The sequence below is a fragment of the Malus domestica genome, chromosome 06 (genome assembly GCF_042453785.1).
Source record: "Malus domestica chromosome 06, GDT2T_hap1".
Taxonomy (NCBI): Eukaryota; Viridiplantae; Streptophyta; class Magnoliopsida; order Rosales; family Rosaceae; genus Malus; species Malus domestica.
The window spans coordinates 1,949,179-1,972,196 of record NC_091666.1 but is presented as its reverse complement, the minus strand read 5'-3'; the positions used below and the strand labels follow the sequence as shown (position 1 = coordinate 1,972,196).

At 37.3% G+C, this 23,018-nt stretch overlaps 1 protein-coding gene across 2 annotated transcripts; it reads left to right on the top strand.

Moving 5' to 3' along the window:
* The first annotated feature begins 9,264 nt into the window (after positions 1-9,264).
* Positions 9,265-18,293, top strand: LOC103409428 (probable polyamine transporter At1g31830). Of its 2 annotated transcripts, XM_070823935.1 has the most exons (3): positions 12,746-12,929; positions 13,463-14,946; positions 18,255-18,293. In XM_070823935.1, coding segments are annotated over exons 2-3 (1,443 nt in total). In that variant the 5' UTR covers positions 12,746-12,929; positions 13,463-13,504; the 3' UTR covers positions 18,256-18,293. The 2 variants fall into 2 exon arrangements, with proteins under 2 accessions (XP_028960228.2, XP_070680036.1); XM_029104395.2 differs by lacking the exons at positions 12,746-12,929; positions 18,255-18,293 and adding an exon at positions 9,265-9,446 and having other exon boundaries at positions 13,463-15,302.
* Positions 18,294-23,018: the final 4,725 nt, after the last annotated feature.

The window sequence follows — 23,018 nt, the reverse complement described above, 5'->3', positions numbered from 1 at the left end:
TAACTTGCTTTTTTGCTTTTCCAGGACACCAGTGACTTTCCAAGGAAGATACAATAACCAGTAACTAATCGACAGGTAATGGGGCAACGTGCCCAATCTGCATCACAGTAACCAATTAAATGCAATTCACTTTAGGAAGAGAACATTAAGCCTTGTCCAGGGGCTCATTTGAGGTATCGAAGAAGTCGATACGCTACATCGAGATGGTGTTGTTGTGGATCTTGCATGAACTGACTTAACGTGTTGACAGTGTATGCTATCTCTGGTCTTGTGATGGTCAAATAAATTAATTTTCCAACCAAGCGCCTATACCTTGCAGGTTCATGTATTGAAGTGCTACCTACGGGAATTAGGACCAAATCGGCCTCCATTGGGACCTTCGTGGGTTTGGCGCCAAGAAGGCCAGCCTCCTTCAATATGTCCAATGTATATTTTCATTGACATATTGTGACTCCAGCTTTCAACTGTGCGACCTTAACTCCAAGGAAATATTTCAGAGGTCTAAGATCTTTAATTCGAAATTGACTGTTGAGGAAGGCCTTTAGGTTCTTGATTTCTGCCTCATTGTTGCCTGTAATCACCATGTTGTCAACGTATAATAATACAATAGTGAGTGAAGTACCCTTGACTTGAGTGAACAGAGAATAATCTGCCTTGGATTGGCAGAAACCAATGGTACATATGGCTTTAGAGAATTCTCGAAACCAGCTTCTGGATGCCTGTTTAAGACCATATAGAGATTTGTGGAGTTGACATACGACATTCTCCCCATGTCGATGACAACTCGGAGGAGGCAACATGTAGACGGCCTCATGAAGTTCACTATGAAGGAAGGCATTTTAAACGTTCATTTGATGTAAGGGCCAATTGCAGACAGCAGCCACAGTCAAGAGGCAACGCACAGTAATGAGTTTGGCTACTGGTGCGAAGGTCTCCTTGTAGTCGATACCTTCATGTTGGGTGAAACCTTTGGCAATAAGACGTGCCTTGTAACGTTCAAGAGTGCCATCAGATTGTTACTTGAGTTTGTAAACCCATTTGCAGCCGATGGGTCGTTGTCCTGACGGAAGAGGGACAAAACTCCAGGTTTTATTGTCTTCTAGAGCGGTGAGTTTGGCCTTCATTGCTGCAACCCAGTGAGGATTTTGACAAGCTTGCTCATAGGTAGTAGGCTCCACCAAGTGTGAAATATGAGAAATAAAACGCTGATATCCAAGAGATAAGCAGGAATAGGAAACGTACTGATGCAGTAGGTATCGTGTGCTGGACATGGACCGAGAGAGGGATTTTGAGGGCGTGAGCAAGGTGGAGTGATGAGCCACATAATCTTTGAAGTGAGCAGGTGGTTTGGTGGGACGAGTGGAGTGACGTATTGGAAGAGAGTTGCGGCAAGTGATAAGTGGCAGGTTCATGTGGTGTGTCGGTGGTGTCAGATTCATGTGGTGTGTCGATGTTGGCAGGTGTCACGGGGAGGCTTAAGTGGGGTCGAGAAGCTTCAAGGTTGGTCGGTGGGAAATACTCAGGTTCATTATGATGGAATGTTTGAGCAAGCACCGTGGGATGTGGGATTAATGATGAGTTGGTGTCATGTGTGGGATGAATAATAGGAGTAACGTGCTCATGAATAATGGGAGTTGGTGTCATGTCAGTTTGGTCTATGATTGATGAGGAATTGTAAAGGAAAACGTGCTCATGAAATACTACATCTCGTGAAATAAGAAATTTTTGTGTGGCTAGATCATATACCTTATATCCCTTTTGGCCAAGAGGATAACCAAGGAAAACACAACGACGAGCACGGATGTCAAACTTGTTGGTGGGTGTGAGATTGGTCGCATAGCTTAGGCATCCAAAAACGCGTAAGTGAGTATAGGTTGGTGGTGTGTTATGCAAAAATTCGTATGGAGATTTATGAGAGAGCAAGGGTGTAGGTAAACGATTGATTAGATAACAAGCGGTTTGAATACTTTCCCCCCAAAACTCTAAAGGTAAATTGGCTTGAAAGCGTAATGCATGACCAACATTCAAAAGGTGCCTATGTTTGCGCTCAACGACCCCGTTTTGTTGAGGAGTGTGGGCACAAGTATGTTGAAAAATGGTGCCATGAGTGTCTAAAAATGCATGCATTGATACAAATTCACCCCCATTGTCAGCACGTAAAGCTTTAATTTCTCGATTAAATTGTGTTTTGACCCAAGAAAAAAATGATTTCAACAAGGCTTGTGTATCGGATTTAAAACGTATGAGATGAACCCATGTGAAGTGAGTAAAATCATCTACAATAGTTAGGAAATAATGTGCTCCGGTGTGTGTATGAACTCTGTGTGGTCCCCAAATGTCACAATGAATCAAATTGAAGGGTGCAACCAATTTTATGGAACTTGAAACAAAAAATAAGTGAGTTTGCTTTGCTAAAGGACAAACCTCACAAACATGCTTGGAATCAAATATGATTTTTGGGATGACTTGGGATAAAGAGTGAAGAGGGGCTGATGATGGGTGTCCAAGGCGTTGATGCCAAAGTCCTGAGGTGCGGTTAACATGATTAACTAGGTGAGGATTTTGGCTTGATGTGAGGTAGTAAAGCCCATCAAAATGCTTGCCCAGGCCAATCACCCTCTTCGTGTCCATGTCCTGCATAACACAAAAATTGGGATAGAATGTCACTTTACAATGCAAAGCTCTTGTCAATTTACTAACAGACAATAAATTGACACGAAACTTTGGTACGTGAAGAACTTTATCAAGAGAGAGATCATGCGACAATTTCATGGAACCGATATGTTTGATTTCTGCTTGCTCCCCATTTGGTAAGCCAACGTACTCATGTTGAGCATCAATGATGCTGTGTGTTGGTAGTGAATGTGATATATGGTCGATTGCTCCGCTATCAACAATCCAATATATAGTCGAGTGTGGATCTGTTTGTGCTATGTTGCATTTGGGTGAGAAAATACCTGTTGCATTTGCAAGTGGTTGATCTTTACCGTTCTTATTGTGAAGGAGAGCCATGAGTTGACTGTATTCCTTGGTTGTGAATGTTGGATTGTTGGCGGTTTGTGATTGAGGTGCTCGTGACCATAGCCTTCTGGAGTGCTAGGTGACTGATCGGTTTGTCTATAAACTGCAGGATTTGCAAGAGTCTTTCGTGCTGGAGGTGCTCTATATTCAGTGCCATATGCAGGCTGAGCCAATGGTTGGCTTCCATAACCAGTTTGAGCAGTTGACTGCCCAGTTCTCTTGTTGTTTATGATGGATGTGATTTCTTGATATTGGGTATCAGAAAGTGATCTACGCCAAATAGAATGATTATCTCCATCGGAGACGAGAACGTGAATAGAAAAATGGATTGGATGCTTTTGGCTTGTATCAATCTTGTAAAGCTGATTTGGTTGCTGCCTGCTTCCTCCTTTATTTTCTGCTTTGGTGGCACTGGTTTGTGTGAAGCTGAGTCGGCGGAGCGGTGACGTAATGAATGCGTAGCAGGTAATGCAGCGACGATGGCTGTGTAGTAGCTGTGCGATGGCAAGGCAGTGAGTGTGCAGCTTGCAGTGCAATGGTTGTGCAATAGCAGGTGTCCCTGTGCATAGTATAGTAGCGGAAGAGTGAAGGTAGAGCAGAGCAAAGGATTAATCCTGCTCTGATACCATATTAAACTTAGTATTCAATAATGTTTTATTATCTATCTCTTGCTGCAATGGACAGCAGAGTTTATATACACTGTTACATACACGCATGCAATAAACAAATGCAACACAAGTGGTGTCCTTGCTGCCCACGATGCAGCAACCAGAACACAGTTGCAGAAACCATGTGGTAGTCTAGCTGTCAAGGAATGTTGTATCCATGTGCAGCATTCCTTCTGTCCAAGCTGTACAACTAGTGGAATTCTTTTTCCTTTAACATGTTGTGACTTGTGGGAGGGATGTACATTGCATGTCCTTCCTTGGAAATGACATACAAAAATAAGAAATTTCACAACTCCTATAACTTCTGAGTTCTAATTTTATAATTTCATCATTTAAAATTTCATGTTTAAATCCATCAATATGATTCAAACGTCTTGAATCAATATATTAAAGGGGTGTGCTATCCACACACCCCAAATTACTTCTCACACACCCCTTGTTAATTTCTGTCCGTTGATCTTCTTTAATTCATTCGATCTGACGGTCGAAAATTAAAAGGGTGTGTGAGAAGTAAAATGGGGTGTGTGGATATCACAACCCTATATTAAACTCATATAAGAATCATATTTCTATCGTAGGTTATAAAATTTGAGTGGTTGTTAATGCCAAAATCTAGTGGAGTTGACAAACAGTGGTTTTAGGGGATAAGGTGGTTCTAGGGGTTGTTGCCTAGTTTGATAGAGGGCTTGACAGGTTGGCATGTGGGTGCCCCAACTTGCGGAAGCTTGTGGTGATTGAATTGCATAAGTACAGCGACAATGAGCTGCGTGGGATTGTGGCGTGTGAGAATTTGCAGGTGTTAAAGCTGGTTGCAAATGTAGAAGGGTTTAGGTTTGGTGCTTCGATTCTTCTGGTTCTGTCTTGGGTAGTGAGGAGAGAGAGAAGCAATGAGATTTTTTTTTTTCATTAAGTTTAATTTTGTTCAGATAAAAAATTTCTTAATTTATAATATTTAATGAATTTTTCAATCTAGTTGGCTAGGGGCTTTGTCCCTGCCACCTTAGCAGCTAACATATAAATTGATAGACAATGAGATAAAGGTCTAACATTGCAACAAATTCGTAAGTTAATATATGACATTCTAATGTTAAAAAATAGTGTATGAGTTTGCTATGTGACAAACATTGAAGTAGTAAGATGTAATTTTATCCAAAATTAAACAAAGAGCAGAAAATAAGAGAGAAAATAAGGAAATACTCAACTGCATGCCAAATTTGTGAGTGCTTTATTACTGTCTCCTTGTCCTTAGTGCATGGCCTAGAGTAGGGAACAATGGATGAATTAACTAAGCACCCCGTGGCGGTTGGGTGACTCAGCGGTTGCAGACGAATTTTAGACTTGTGTTTTATACGGCACGTTTTGAGTTCGTTTTCTGACGCTGGCGAATCGCACAATAGTGATCAAAAGAGGCTTAAATGTCTCAGTGAGTCTTTTCGACCTCTAAAAGGGTGGACTGCCTAGCTGGTCCCTTTTTTTTTTTTTTTTTTTTAAGTGCAATAGCAAAACGACAAATTCATGCCAAAGCAAGATGGAGAGAGAGAGAGAGAGAGAGAGAGAGAGAGAACAAAACAAGTCCATCAACTTCCTTATATAAGTTGACAAAAATTTTTACTTGAAAGTCTCAAATCTATGAGCATATAGCTTCAATTCCTACTGCTACTCATCATGATGCTGCACAAAGAGAAGGAGAAGCCTAGAAGGAATCTGATTCCTGCTCCTGCTGCTGCTCAAGCAGAAGCAGAAGTTTGTCCTCCATCTCATGATTCTCATCCTAATTCACACCCTAAGACTACCGAGTGTAACTCTGACGCCACACTTGAGACCTAACCAGGTATGAGTCTTATATTTTTACTTTTCATACATTCTTCTGAAATTTTGGTCGTCAAATTGAAGGAATTGAAGAAGATCAATGACCAAAAATCAACAAAAGTGTGTTAGAGATAAAAATGAGTGTGAGAATAGCACTACCTAAGAATAACTTAACATAAGCATTACATTGGACCATGCTTTGCTATTGAAAGAAAAGTAGCACTTGCTGCTGCTGAAAAACCAATCACAAACGGGCACGTATTTGAATAATTAAAAACTATGATTTTGTTTAAACAAAAATTAAAAACTATGATTGGACACTTTGTGAAACCCCGTCCTCTATTTATCGTATTTTTTACTATCAGATTTATGAAATTACCATTGTACCTTTGAGTTGACTTTCGTTGACGATCTCATCAAAACATGTAGTTTTAATTTAATTAATTTATTTGTATCGTACTCATCATCATGAATGCATAGGCGTGAATAGATTCGAATTCTGATGTATAACGAAGATTCTACGTTCAAACCGTCAAACGTTTTCAGATATTTTGTGTTTTGTCTTATGCATTCTTATATTACGAACCAAGGAGACCCACTTGGGATTCTTGTCCCCTTAACCTTACCCAATCCAGATACTTCTCCCCTACGTTTCAGATTTTCTTACTTTCTTATCTCTCTCATCCTCACTTTCTCTCCCTTCCATTTTAACTCTCCTCTAGCCTTCTCTCTCCGATCTCCTTTCCTTTCTCTCTCTGAGTTCACTCTCATAACAACAACAACAACCCCAAGACTTAAGGCTTGGATGTTGGACCTCAAAACCCTAGGCCAAACTCGATACTTCAGCCGTGACAATCACGGTGCACCATTCCCCGACAAATTCCAATGACTTTTGTGAATTTTCCGACATGGTTAAATTCCTAGAAACCCTTGGGATATGTTTTAAGGTTAGATCGAGGCTTGTTGTAAGTTGTTTAAGCTTGTTAAACGCATAAATAGCTCATAGTGAGTTTTTTTACTAGCACTGCCACTTTCGAGGCGTTTTCTGGCAAATCCACGGTGAGTTAGCCATCATGAAATGTACCATTCTCTTTATCCTATTAAGAACTACAACTTTCATTTTTTGTATCACTTGATTTGGTTGAGCATTGAAGAAGTTATGAGCGCTTGAAAGTTTGCCCAAAAATTGGCCGATCCACGGCCTGAAATCGGGTCGACCTGACCCGATAACCCTAAAACTCAGATCCAAACCCAACTGCTACCCGACCTAAACCTTTGGGCCATGCTACCGGCCTAACCCAAAGACCCAGTCTACTGAGCCAAGCCCAAACCCAAACCCAAACCCTTGACCTAAGCCTATAAACCAAGCCTAACCCAAATTCTAGTCCGCACGTAGGCCTGCGCGTGGAGCACACGCGCCTCTACAGGAAGTACTGTGCTCTGCAGCCTTCCACAACGGCGCCGGCGACCCAACTCGGCGCGTAGCGGTGAGTGGCGGTCTAGGCTGCTGCTCCATGGCGACGCGTGGAGGTACCCGAGGTTCCCCCTTAGGTTTTTTGACATCCTAAATCCATTTATGAAGTTAGTTTTCCAAAATTCAATCGTTTTAGTATAGTTTTATTAATTGGTCCCTTTATGTGCTTAGATGTGTTTGTTAGTGGCGTTTCCGTCTTCCTTAGTTCGCAAGGTTCTTCAACGACGGAGTATCTGTGGGTGGACCCCTTCTAAAATGCATGATTTTACTATTAGAAATGAATACATGAAAAACATGATTTTTATGGATACGTTTTATGAAATGTTAATGAGAAAATTGGATTCATGCTTCACTAAATTTATGCTTATTTAGATATTCACGAATATGATTTAAGATATGATGTTTGAGCTATTGAGTTCCGTTGATATATATATATATATATATATATATATATATATATTTTTTTTTTTGGAAATATTATGTTCATGTTTTTATTGTGCTTATTAAGTGGTTACTTATACTATGTGCCTAAGGGCAAATGATATCTATATACGGCTTCGGTTGGGTGCTGTAGGGGCCTACGGGCAAATGATATCTATATATGGTTGCGATCGGATGATGTAGGGGCCCACAGACGAATGAGGGCCTATGGGCAAATGATATCTATATATGGCTTCGGTCGAGTGATGTAGGGACCTATGGACGAATGAAGATATTTATATGGCTTCAGTCGGGTGATGTAGGGGCCTACGGGCGAATGAAGGCCTTCGGGCGATTCTAATACCACTATTAAGCACACTATATATGATATATGTTTATGAAGTTTTATGGCATGCTAGGATTTTCGGAAAACCTATTACCTATTATACTATTGAGTTTTCATAAACTTTGGGGGTTAGTATATTGATGAATAACTGTTTTAGTATTACTTATATATCAACTTGATCCACTCATGTTTTGTTTTGCGCCCCCTCATGACCTAGGAATGAGGCATACGATCCGAGCTACGAGGCATTCCCATATCAGTGACTTTGTGTCCTTCTCTCCGCTTAGACATTCTTCTTTTAATAGCACCTTCTGTTACACCTTCCACTTGTATTTTGAATTAGTAGTATGCTCTGATCATGTCGTGCATTATCACTATTATTTTGTTGGCAGTTGAACTTATTATATTATTTTGTGAAGGTTGTATTTGAATATTATATTGCGTAGTTTGAAATTTTTATGCATGTTTCACATGTCCTCGACATATGCATTCATAAAATCGCTTGTGTCACCTCCGGTGTCGGCCAACACGTGGCCATCCCGTTGTCCTTCAGACACCGGAATCGGGGCATGTCATACTTAGTCCATTTGTGACTGGAATCGTGGTTCCATTACAATTGGTATAATATGGCTTACCTTGTTCTTGCTGAGCTTGGTACTCGGTAGAGGTCCAAAGGAAATTGGCTTAGCAAATTACACCCCACATTTACATTCGTTTTATTTCACCATTGTAGAGTAAACTTTATGATGAAAATTCTCTCCACACACTTTTTTTTTTCATGTGTGAACAATTGAGATTTAAGTAATTAAAATTTAATTAAATTTCAATTGTAACACGATTAAAAAAAATGCGCTGTTGAGCAAAACCGATTCTCTTATACACACATTAAATTAAGGCTTTTTAGCCAAAATAGTCACCGAGATTGGCATAACTCCTCACTTTGGTCCCTAACATAGAATTGGTTCCTAAGTTTGTTTACCATCAATCATTTTGGTCATTATGTGAAAAATCTCCGTTAAATAAAGAAAAAATAACAAAGTCTATTGTTTATTAAATTGATGGTATTTTAATCATTTTGATCTTTATTTAACAAAAATTTTTCACGGAATACTAAAATGATTGATGGTGTGTAAAGTTAGGGACCACTCCTATTAATTTCAAATCTCAATAATCAAAATGACGAGTTATGTTATTCTCAAAGACCATTTTAGATATAAAAAAAAAAAAACCTTAAATTAAAGTCCGTAAAGATCAGTAACGTTATTCATGTTCACAAATATTATAGCACTTTCATTCAGTCTCTTTAATAAATTGGATTTGATTCATAATATCGTATGTCAAACTCATCAGTATTATATAGTGCGATGATGAATGAAATAAACGTGTCTTTCCAACAAAAAAGGTCGAAAAAGTGGGAAATTTTAAGGGAAAACTTTGAACAGCATGCCAATTTCGACTTCTTAAAAAGTTGATTTGGAAATATGTACCTATATATATACATGTATATCGATCAGATAGGCAATTAACCAAAGTAGTCTTGTTCCTACTGCTGGTGCTGCTGCACAAGGAGGAGGAGAAGGAGCAGAGCAGCGGCAGCAACTCTCTCTCTACAAGTATTATTCCCACTGCTGCTGGAGAAGGAGAAGATGCTGCTGCTTCACACAATCAGACTACCGATCACCGTAACTCTGACGCCAGCCATGACCAGGTATACATGAGATTAATTGTTTAATTAATTCTGGGAAAATGTGATTACCTTATCGTTTCCGTTTACAAAACAATTTTTCTGTCTTTCTGGGTGGACAGTCGTTCCTCTTCAACATACTGCGTTGCTGTGCCATCATTTTCCATGGTGTCTCTCTTTTTTTTTTTTTTTTTTTTTCTGGTCAATTTCCATTTTCTAAATTTCTTGGCTCATCTTCTTTGCCAACTGAGATAATGTGATAATTTTAATTTAATACAAATTCTGAATAAATCCAAATGGAAAGGATACGTTTGGGTGAAACAAATAATAAATACACACATTTTTTGTTTTAGTTTTTGGCATTCACTTTAAATAAAACAAATGAAATCAATCGACAATATTAATAATAACACTGTGTGAGGGGTGATAAAAGGAGTGTAGTTATCGGTTCCCTATAAAAAATCTGCTTGCACTTTACCCTACTTGATGTTTTTTACCTTTACCGACAAAAACTATTTATTTTGAGCATGGATTTTTCTGATCTAAGTTCCTCTTGTTTTTACCATTTATAATTTTCCTTGGTTAATAGTTTTATCAATATTCGCGGGTTCCCTTATTTTCTTTCTCTCTCATAGAGGAAATATGATAATTAGGTGGTATACTATAGGTATATGCATAATAGAACTCCTTCTAACATAAATGCAAAAGGATAATACTTGCACGTATTCAACCATTTACAAATAACATAAATTTATTGTATAAATATTATAATTCAAATTTTAATAATTTTTGTAAATAATATTCAAATAATAATTATAAAAATTAAACTGTTCGAATTAATAAATTTATTAAGTAAATATACATTATTCGTAAAGGCTGGAATACACCCCATTTCTCATGAGATGAAAGTATGTGTCATACCCTGATGACTATTTTAAGAGCATAGTGGTGTGGATGCATCAGATTCCGCGTACAAACTAGGGCATAAGCTAATTCATAAAGATTTATGCTGTTCGGCAAACAGATGCTGAATTGGGCATCTATTTTTGAGATGGAAATTGATTTTCACGTCTATTTTAGCCTCTTGTACATTCTTGTTTAATTTTGGCTGTTAATTTTGTTTGATTGATTCAGACGATGACAATATATAAAGAGGTGTGTGTAAGAAGTTAAAAAGTATGTGTAAAAATCACTTCCTCTTTTGAGATTTTAAAAAAATATCTGTGTATACTATATAACAACATCTGTAACTATTAAATTACAGTTTGACTCTAGTCCACACATACAACGCTTTATATAAGAATTTTCACTATCCTTGTTGAAATGACGTTTGTGACTACTAATAGAATTTTCGCTATCTTTGTGTTTGGGCCGAAGGTAGGATCATCCTCGGCCCGGGAAGCCGTGCGGCGAGAGGGCCATGAATCGTTCAACTCGTGGGCTTCCAAGCCTAGGTCGGATAGATCATAACGCAAGTCGAGTCCTAGTACAATGAGGAGTCTTGGTGGGATCAGTAACCTAGAAAGCGACTTCGGCTCAGTTAAGGACTAGGTTCACAATCCTAGTGAAGATAGGACTGGTCGAGGTGGTGTTGATCCGGAGAGGAAGACCTAGTCCGAGTAGGATTTTAACTCGAATTCAAGATACAACGCTATAAATAGGGGAAGTTGTGCGTCAGAGAAACCCTTGCAAATCAATACAAAATTGCCCTGCGCAAATTCTCACAACTTGTGATTTTTCTTTTTCCTTTTTCGCTGACACATCTTCCGTTGGCATCAACAGCACTGTGGAAGCAACCGGTGATATCTTAAGTCGGCATAGATAGCTCTGTCACCGTAGAATCAGTCGGTCTCGCAGTATCTTCCGTTAGCATCAACAGCACTGCAGCGAGAACGATTGATTACCTATCCAAGTCTCGGTCGAGAAGGATTTCTGAATCCTTGTTGGTCGAGGTCATCTCATCAGCCTTCTCGGCGAAGTGAGGTGTCACAAGTAATTACATTCGGCACGTTGAAAGCCGAATTTGATATTGAACTTCGTAAAAATAGTAACCTTGTCTTCAGGTTCGAGAGCCCAAGAGGCCGAGACGTGTTCCTTTCTCGGCCGCAATCGCAAGACGCAGAGGTCAGCCGCGCACCCAACGCAACATCAATAAATTTACTCCTCGGCCAGACTCGGCCGACGAGTTGGCACGCCCCGCAATCATCGAAGGACGTAGTTAGCTTATAGATTACTCGGCCTGCGCGCCACGTAGGTTTTGTAGTTTCTAGGGTCAACACTTTGTTAAAGCTTTTACATGTTTAACGCTTACACTCAATCCACTACAATAGAATTTTCCCTATCTATGTTAGTGCTTTTACATATTATGTTCCACAAAAGCGTCATACAAAATGAAGTCTTTAAAAAGTTAGCTGACGTGTTGAAGTAAATGAGTTTAGACTCCTTAGAGTTGAAGAATATCTACATTGAAGACGATTGGATTTTAGCCAAAGCAATATAGTTTTAAAAAAAAAAAACCACGGTAAAAAAAACATGTGGGTGTTTAGTAAACTGCTTAAAGTATTTTTAGCAAAAAAAAAAATAAAAAGGGTAGTATTCACAATATAAAATTTTCATTAAATAATACCATTCTCCTATCTTCTATAAAAAAATTAAAAAAATGTTTTTTTTTTTTTGAAAAGTATAGGCAGAGCCGCTTTTATTTTCAGCCGATATACATCCATGATTTTGAAAAAAAAAGAGAGTTTTTTTTCCATCTACCAAACAATTTTCTTTTAAAAAAATTTGAGCAATCTCAAACCAATCCCGGATCTGCCACAATAATTTGTATTGAACTTCTCATTTCTATTAATTAATGAAACCTTTTTGTTAACCAAAACATGATGAAAAGATGGTGAAAAGACTACTTAGTCTTTTATCACACAAAAAAAAGATGGGCAATAATGTAATTTCATAGATCCAAATTTTTTTTTATTGAAACCTCATCTACAGATGATGTTAAAATACCTCAAATATTAAAAAAATATAACCAAAAACAAAAACCTCCCACTTCCCCACGTTCTATCTCTCACTCTCTCATTCTCATTTTCTAAAAAAATATGTTCATACATACAAAATGTGTAAGCAAATGCTAGTTAATTACTAATTAAAATCAAATAAAAAATGCCTAACTTACAAGTGAAATAAACTTTTTTTTTTTTTAAGAAAGTGAAATAAACTTTTTGGTAACTGAAACTAGCACGTGGAAAAGCATTAAAAGGTTGCATTTTCTCTTCTATCCCCCTTTTCTCATGAATTTAAAAAGGACTAAAATTTAAGACCTTGAGTTGCACGCACAATAATTTATATGCCTTCACTCGAAGCCTACCGCCACTGCTGACTTATCGGCTGTCTCTCCTCCCTGGGCCGCTGATGTGTAAAACCTGGAGCTTTCTTTCTTTCTTCTTCAATGGCGGAGATTGTCTACCCCAACCCAGCTGAAATCGTTGCCTTGTTTTCCTACTCCTGGTTTGTTTATTTTTCTTTCTTATGATCATCTATAATTATTTTTTTCTGTTCAAACATCTAATTTTGTTGCACTTTGTAAGCGACTCTTCCAACTTGGTTGTGTATTTTCATGTTACTGTAATTACCCATTTTTTTTATTTTGATTTATGTTGCTAATTAATTTCTTTAAATTGAAAACAACTCCAGAGTTGATTAATCTGTGAGTTCAACTTGGTAGATTAGGCAGAAGTTAGTGTTGAGAGAATGAATCCCATGGATTGATGGGACGTACTCTCCATATTGCCGATTGATTTTACGGTGAAATCTCAAGTTACTTCAGTTAGTGTCACCAGATTTTGAACCCCCGTCCTCTTAGTTTACTGTTATATAATTTACTGTAGAATATCACTTTTCAAAATTGGAACTTTGGTTTTGAACTTTTGATTGACGAGGATAGTTAATTAATGTATGCTCTTGTATATATAAACACCTTCAAAGTATGCCAGTGAAAACCGAATTAATATTGTTATGTTGAAAAATTATGAAAAATGCAGAAACTGAGGACCACAGAAGAAAATAGGCAATCTTCCATTGAAATGGGAGAGTCCAACGGCAACGGCAACGGCAACGGTGCTGAATTTGTTTCAGTTGGTGAAGTACATTCCCCTAGGCCTCGGGTAGACAACTTCAAAAAACTCTCACTTCTGCCTCTTGTCTTCATCATCTTCTATGAGGTATCTGGGGGTCCATTTGGGGTTGAGGATAGCGTCCAGGCCGCTGGTCCGCTTCTAGCCCTCGTCGGGTTCTTGGTCTTTCCACTCATTTGGAGTGTTCCGGAGGCCTTAATTACCGCGGAGATGGGTACCATGTTCCCTGAGGCTGGGGGTTATGTTGTTTGGGTTTCGTCGGCTTTGGGTCCCTACTGGGGGTTTCAGCAGGGTTGGATGAAATGGCTAAGCGGGGTTATTGACAATGCTTTGTATCCGGTTCTGTTTCTGGACTATTTGAAGTCGGCAATTCCAGCGTTAGATGGTGGCGTTCCAAGAGTTGCAGCGGTCTTAGTTTTGACATTGTTGCTCACTTACATGAACTATAGGGGTCTAACCATTGTGGGTTGGGTTGCTGTTCTTTTAGGAATTTTCTCAATCGTTCCTTTTGTGGTTATGGGACTCGTGGCAATCCCCAAGCTGAAGCCTTCGAGATGGCTAGTCGTAAATCTACACAATGTGGATTGGAATTTATATCTGAACACTCTCTTTTGGAATCTAAACTATTGGGACTCGATAAGTACACTTGCCGGAGAGGTAGAAAACCCAAAGAAAATTCTCCCAAAGGCTCTGTTTTATGCTTTGATATTAGTTGTTCTTGGATATTTCTTCCCGCTCTTAATGGGTACTGGGGCTGTTCCACTCGACCGTGAGTTGTGGACAGATGGATATTTCTCAGATATCGCTAAATTTATTGGGGGAGTTTGGTTGAGATGGTGGATCCAAGCGGCTGCAGCAGTGTCGAATATGGGGATGTTTGTTGCTGAAATGAGCAGCGACTCCTTCCAACTTCTTGGGATGGCAGAACGAGGGATGCTCCCTAAGTTTTTTGGTAAGCGGTCTCGTCATGGAACCCCAGTGATTGGCATTTTGTTCTCAGCTTCTGGAGTCCTTTTGCTATCTTGGTTGAGCTTCCAAGAGATTGTAGCTGCAGAAAACTTCTTATACTGTTTTGGAATGATTTTGGAGTTTATATCATTCATACGGTTAAGGGTGAAGTACCCAGCTACATCTCGTCCTTACAAGATACCCGTTGGAACAGTTGGAGCCATTCTTATGTGTATTCCTCCAACCATACTGATTTGTGTAGTTTTGGCTCTTTCGACACTTAAGATCGTGGTTGTGAGCCTTGTCGCTATATTGATCGGCCTTGTGATGCAGCCCTGTCTCACTTACGTCGAGAGAAAGAGGTGGATGAAGTTCTCCGTCAGTGCTGACCTCCCAGATCTTCACGGTGCTAATCAGGAGGGTGTTGGCTCCATAAGACATTAGTAAGTCCTCAATATACATGCAAACCCATTGTATACTGACTACTGCAGTCTACAGGACGTTGGTGTTGAAGCGATGACTGCTCGCTATGGTATACAATTGCATTGCTCGAACACAGATCCAGAGAGGACATTTGCAGAAACTTTGAAATGTAGGATGCATGTTGTGACTCGTAGGAGGGATGTATATTGCATGTCCTTCCCTGGAGGTGACATACAAAAATAAGAATTTTCACCAACTCCTAGTCTCCTATAACTTCTGAGTTCTAGTTTTATAATTCCATCATTTCAAAATTCATGTTTTAATGCATCATTTGATTCAAAGATCTTGAAATTATATTGAATTCAGAATTGCCAAATCTTTCTTGCAATCAAGGTCTAAAATATCGATGATATCGGAAATATCGATAGTCCAAAAACACGGAAATTTTGATAGAAATATCAGGATATTATTGATATCGATAAAAATTGAATAAAAACCACGGAAATTATAAGAAAAACTTGGAAATTTTTATTGAAACTATGCAGGATGTTTATTTAGTCAATTATCTATTAGTTTATCACAAAAAATTGGAAGGAAATGCATTGCATGATGGATTTAACTGATTTAAGTTGATTATATAGCGAGTTGGCAAACATTGTGAGTGTAAAAAATATGTAGTAATTAATGAAAGAAGTGTAAACACACCATAATCATTTATATATAATGAATTAGTACAATATTTTACAATTTATACATTGCATGATAACATACGAGACTGACTTAGTACCACATAGAGTTGTTATGAGGTTTAAAATTTTCACTATCTTCATCATCTCTATGTGTAGAGTATGTGTATTTTAGCATATTTCCACAAAAAACATAAGTGATATGGTGGTCAAGGTGTTGATGGAGTAAAATGGGAGGGGTTCAAATCCCCTTGGTGTTTTTTTAAATATAGAAATTTATCCTAGATAATAAATATTAGCTTGCAAGCCTTGCAGACATCTTAACGACCATATAAATATTACAGGTTGAATATGTAATCACAAACACATCTGTAGCGAGTTGGATAATCCCAAGTGTAGGGAAGTTTTTTTTATTGTATTTTTAATTTTTTTAATTTTTCATTTCACTTGTATAATGACATATGACGTATGTGCTCATATTCCGAGCACACCAAAAAACATCTTTGTATTGAGAAAGGAACAAATAAAAACGAAAAAATCATTCACATTTAGAGTCGTAAATCAATATACCAGCACTTGAGACAGAGATTAGCGAATCCACCAAATCGCAAAAGCCCAATCGTGTTGTGCCTTGGCATTTTCTAGCTAGAGCAAACCTTCAACTTTCTGAAAGATATCAAACTAGTGCAGATTGAGATGGTTCCGGCATGTTTCACCACAACAATGATTGGCATTCAGCAATCTCTTCAACGATTTAGAAGCATAAACTTGTCAAGGAACATAAAGCTTTTGCAGATCCCACTTCCCCATTCAATTTCTTGTTTCGAGCTCTGTCCTTCAAACCGAGTTAGGGAGGAAACTGAAAGATGATGCAGCCAGAAAGAGGACGAGAAAAGAGGACAGGTTGATCTCATGGATCAATCCCATGGCATGTTAAATTCCTGGTTGTTGGTGATAAGATGTAGTTTTGTGGTTTGATAGCTATAAGATGCCGTTACCTTAAAGTACGAAGTCAGAAATAGCACTGCAACTCTGCAAGAAAGCACAATTCTAGTCCCACATCAGCCAGCTGAAGAATGTAGGAGAGTTAAGACGTGTACAAAACTGAAAGCCCAACACTACCACATGCATAGCTTAATCGGTCTACGAGGGCCAATGGTCCACACAATATTATTGATAATATTGATAATATCGTGATATATTGACGATAATTAGATGGATAATTGTAAAAATATCGTCTTCTCACAAAAACGATATTATCGGTGAAATAATGCCGATAATATTGATATTTTATACCTTGCTTGCAATTGAAAAACTCCGTAGTTCTTTGAATTTGCAACACATTTTTCTTTTTGACAAAGCGATATTCCTTATGTACGAGAAATTTGAACTCAGGTGAAGGAGCAGACAAATTGAGTTCCCTCCAAATATGCACAAAACACATCTTTATGGTGTATCATTATGGTGTTTCAAGTACCTTCACTGTTATTAAAACAATATACCAAATACAATGTTACTCATGATGCACTGAAATAATAATAAAGATTGTTGAAGATATAATGTGATTCGTTAAATATCATCTGTACATTTTACTTTGCATCAAATGTAACGTTCTAGTGTAGATTTTGCAACTTCACCTTTTAGTTAGCAAATAATATCCAACAAAAGAAAATGATAAAATTCAATGAAGGTTGATACAATTATTATTTTTTATTTCTGTATTTTGTTAGCCCAAAATTTGCATATAAAATCCCGTACATATAAATAGACACCTGTCAAGGCGCCAACTCCATTTTCTTAGAAAATTTGAAATTTTCAAAACACAGAGCCGAGAGAGGAAAAACTGAAAGAAGACGAGTAAGCGACCGGAGAGATGAAGAAAAGCAGCGGAAGCGGAAGCAGAAGCGGAAGTCGAACCCGGAGATGCTTAACCGCGAACTTTCTGGAAACGCGGTTACAATTTCCAGTGGTTTCTTCCCCTGCAAACCAACCGTCACCGAAATCGCCAACTTTCAATACCAGCAGCAAGCGCAAGAGGGCGGCCGTCGCTGCCGGAGGAGGAGCCTTGGCCTCTGTTGCTGCAGCGCTCATGGAATCCCCCAAAAGTAACGCTTTAGCTTCGATTCCTGATCTCAGGCTCCTCGCCTCCTCTTGTCTCCACGATCTCAAGCTGCATGTCGACCGCTCCCACTCTGAGATCCTCAAGGATGTTGATTCCTCTCAATCTCGCCTCCACAAGCGATTCAAGGTCTCTCTCTCTCTCTCATATTGATTCTCTGTTGTCGTACTTTTGCATTATTTAGTCTCGGAGTTGGTGGATTAGTGTCTGTTTGGTTGCCGAGAAAATACCTGAGAAAACAGAAATTTGAATTTTCGCCAAATAATAACATTATGTTGATTTAATCTCACTTTCATATCATAATTAAATCTCATTACTGTTATAAGGTCTGCTAAAGCAAAATAAATGTAAATCCAATTAATTCTTAATTATAATTAAAACTTAATGTCTATTTAATATAAGGTTTTGTCTGCTGTATGATGAACTAGTACTCAGGGGTAGTAATAGTTAGGGAAGAGGAGCATTAGAATTCAGTCTAGGGCACGATTTTTTCACCTAATTATACGTCTCTTTGTGCCGTCAGATCCAGAGCCAGGCATGCCAACAAGTGTTGGATGAAGCAGATAAGGAATACAAGAAGATGACCCAAAGGATTACTGAAAGTCGGGAAGCAATGGCGGTATATTAATCTAGTCTTTCTTTGTTTCGTTTACTTACTTCTGATTGTATGTTTGTAGTGCTTATTCATCAAGTGCATCCTACTGCTTTTTTATCAGGCTTCATATGCAGAGTTCATGGCAGATGCACAGACCACCACTTCTCGTGGTATGTCTTCAGTTTAAAACCTCTCTGACATGCTTAAAATATGTGGATTTTTTGTAAGTTATGTCTGTTGGATTTATCCAATATAAATCAACCTTTAAGTGGTCTACTACATGTAATAGGAATGTAATATTGGAGAATAATGTTAATTGTGATTTGATCTCTTAAAGATATCAGTCCTATATAAGGTGTCTTATATTGGAAATAGGATTGATGGAATCCTTAATTGAATATGATTATGATACTTGACTTGGAGGCTAATAAAGTAAGTTTAGGTTTCCTTTATGGATGGAAACCCTAGCTTTTAGCCTATATAAAAACACCGGTCCCTATAAGCCCTAGAACACACAACATAATGCTTCCCATAAAGTAGTTGTATTCGGCTAGGAGTTTATAGAAGATCATGGTGTTGCCGTGCTCTGCTACTTTTGTGCTCAACTTCCATGGTCGCCATTGGAATTAGGTTAGTCACTCTTTCGTTTGTGTGTTAATTGTATAACCTTATAAGGCTAACAATTGGTATCAGAGCCACTGGTTATATGATTAAAACCTATTAGGTTTGAAGTTTGATTATATAATATCTTTTCTTTTGGACTGCGATTTTTTAAATCCAAATTGTGATTGCATTCGGCAACATCACCATGTTGGACTTGCTTGAAAACTGCATAGTACGGTTCTGCATATAATTGTATATACTTGGCATATTAGTATGATATGCACGGCACATGTTTTACATCAATTCCTATTTGGTCTTAGAGACCGAAATTATCAGTTAAATTAAACAATTACATAATTGGATAATCTGTTTTTGCGAGTGGTGCCAGTTGAGTTCAAGTTTTCTTCCACTGCCACCACCCTTCAATTCCAAATGTGGGCTTTTCTAATTGAAGCACTAAATGATGATATTGAATTAACTATAAAAAAGGAAGATTAAAATAGTTGGTTCATTATTTCATGGAATTGTATAATTGGAATTACCATGGTGCTTAACGTTTTCTATTTCAATGTTCATATTAATGTTTTGGTTCAATTGAAATAGTCATTTTGTTCTAACCATGCACCGGAGAATTTGAGTTGATCAGCAAAGCCAAATGAGGAGGTTCATATATGCATCGCATATGAGATCCTGATGGAGGTCGGTTCTAACCTTGCACTGGAGAATTTTGAGATATATCACTCATAAATTGGTAAACTAATAATTGTTGAATGGTAGGTTTTCAAGCACTTCAAGCTTCCTTTCTTGTATTCAGTTCTCATAAAGAAAGATTGGAACAGTTTGCTTTGCTCATCTTTACTGAATTAATTATGACTGGAAGAAGATGGCATGCTTTAAGCTTTCTTTCGATATTCATGCCAATGTTTTGGTTGAATTGATTTAGTGGTAGATACAACTTTTTGGCTAACGTTGTTGTCAATTTTGTAAGCATATAGAAATATGTACTTCTGTACTAATCTTGCCAAGGAAGACTATGAAGCATCTCAAGTCAACAAGCTCGGTAAAGTCTCCTATCAAAGCAAACAATATTGATCATTATATGTGTCAATTGCGAATTAATTAGTTGATCATGCATATGGTTAGTTTTGACTATTAAGTTTTAAACTTGGTTATCAAAACAAAGAGAAAATATATGTTTTGAACATGATTAATTCTGCATATAAGTGGCATACAGAACGAGGGAAAAGTAGATTTTTTAAGATATGCCAAGATGCATGCATATAAAAGTGCATATATATCTTGCTTGTTCGTGGCTTTTCGTTAGTAATATGCATGAGTGAGCCTATTGGCTGGTCCCAGCAGCTCCAGTCACTGCTTCCAGGGTGGAAAGGCAACAAGGGGACACTAAGCACCCCTCAAAATATAATTACATACCTTATAAGGTTTTTGGAATTACTTCTTAAACTCCAAATCTTTATTGCCTTTGTTATCCATTTGAATAAGGACTAATATTGTTTGCCATGAATTGCAATTGCATAAGTGCCAGCAATTGTTTGATCAAGCTAAGTATACGTAATTTTCTAAAGCCAATTATGTATCTAGAAGTTCACATTGCATGTGTAAAATTGTCATGACACCAGTATCTAAATGGTATGTATATGGTAAACATGCGGAGAAGCATATGTAAAAATGCATAAATTATTTTATTGTTTGAGACTATATTTTGTACAAATAGTCTGGGTGTTTCGGCATTAGTACAAGAGTTAGTCTATTGCTCTGTTTTTCATGGGTAATAACTAAAATGGACATATGGCATGTTTTATTAAAGGGATTGGGTTGTCCTAACACAAATGTGTTGATTAGTAATGCAATATACTAAGCATGATGGGGGATTAATTCAAGTACGGTTTATAATGATATTAACTCCATGCGGAATTTGCATGACTAATCAAATTAGTTTTGTCTACAATTTTGCTTTCCTATCTCAGTATAGTTATTTAATTGTACATGACTAATGCATAACTTATGGATTGACTGAGAATGACAGAAAGCATCCAATGACAAGAATAAGGGTATAATACAAGTGAATAAGGTTTGTAGTAATTATGTGACAATTCTCATTTGTATTTTAACTATTTATTTGAGAATTGTGGTTGGTCATGTGATTATAAATACGTTTATAAAGAAGTGGTGAACATATGAAGGCATAAGGTATGTATTTCATTCAGAGCATGTGACTAAATTGATAAGCATAAGTCTTCAAACTTGTATATAGTTTATTAGTTTTTCCCATGCCTAAAGAATTTAAACAATGCTTTAATCAATCAATTTTTATGTGCCATAAGGGGAGAAGAAAAGAAATTAATCAAGGCTAATGTATGGCATGTATTGGAGATGTTTCTTTTGGAAGAAAAGAATTTTGGTAGTTCCTTTATTTAATTTGGTATTTACAAGGCTAATGCACGATTTTGATGCTAATGTTTTAGGAGCCTTGTATTACGGAAAGAAAGGTACAAAAGAAAAGGAACCCGTTTGACTTAAGAAAACATTTGAGCAATTTAGTTTTTAAATTAAAGGAATGTATTGTTCTTTTGCATTACATAAAGTATTTCTATTTCAAACAATTGACTCCATAATGATAAGTATTGACATTCTTTTGGTGGAATAAAATTTGTTCTATATGTGATTAATCTCTTTCAAGTATGTTGTCAGGTTTCTTGAGATTAATTTAATGTCAAAGGGAGTCATGAAGGAATTAGTGTCATTTGTTGGCAAGACTCAAAACTCGAATCAGGTTATCATAATTTTGTCACTTACAGTTAATTAATCCATGTGACTTCTTGTATCGTTTCAGGGCGGAGTTGATCAATGCCCTTTCAACTAAGCAAGCCGCAACGGCTTAGTTGACGATGAAACTGTGTTTTTGAGTTACTTCGGTCAATTTTGCATCTTAATTAGAATAAAAGGGATAATCTTCTTGCCTACAGGTGTGGATTACTTCTTTTAGTTTAATTGAGATGGCATAGTATGAGTTTTATTTCACAGAAGTTGTGAAAACCTTCATCTTGCCTACAGGTGTTGAAGTTTTTCATGAAGGAACTTTTGTGACATAAAATCTAGTCCTAGAAACTAGTTAATTTTCTTGCCCACAGGTGTAAATTAATTTAGTTTCATGAAGTTAATTGGGATAAAGTTCCATGCCATTAGGGACAAATATTTCCACAATGAGCCCCATAAAAGGTTGTGGTTTGAAGGCATGGAAATCGGTTGCATCATGATGTATTTTGTATCTCTTTACGAGACTAGTTGATGCAAAGTATTGGACCCATGAAGGTTAATCAAGGATTGCTAAGGTACGCATTGTTTAAGTCTTATGCTTGTAAATCTTTTCAATTTGAACTATGATGTCTGTTTAGAGGATGAAATGTGACTACTAAAGTTTCCTTTGGACATTGAAATTGAAATGATATGAAATTGAATTTGTTATGGATGCATAAATTCATGATAGATGCACATAATTGTTTCTGGCAGATTGTGTGTCTTGATTTAAATCGGATGAATGACATGTCTAATGGTCACCAAATGACCTGAATTTTGGATATGTTCAACAGATAAATGTCTTCTATGTGTCTGCAAATTTTCGTAATTTTCTGCCATGTATGTTAATTATGGTGAATTTACTAGTAACCCATGATCGTATAGACAGTTTTACTGGCAGATTGTGTTAGTCTTTTTGAGACGTGACTTTAGACTACTATTTTGACCCAAAACGGCTCTATAATTTTATTTTATGAAGATTAGTATGTCTATTTTGATTAGTATAAATTTGGTAGCAATCAAGCTTATAAATTAATTATGATTAATTCTAAAGTAAGTGTAACTCGTTGCTGAAATTCTGTTTGACAACTTTATGTTGGTTGAGATGTCTATTTTATTATGTCTAAAATATAGAGCAATTTTCTTTAGGAACATCTTTGAAAGAATATATTAACGAGTGTTTGCCCAAGTGGGAGAATTAGTGAACGAAAATTGGGCTTCACACTCATTAACTTATTTGCAAGTATAAACTCTGAAAACTTAGTGGGAGTT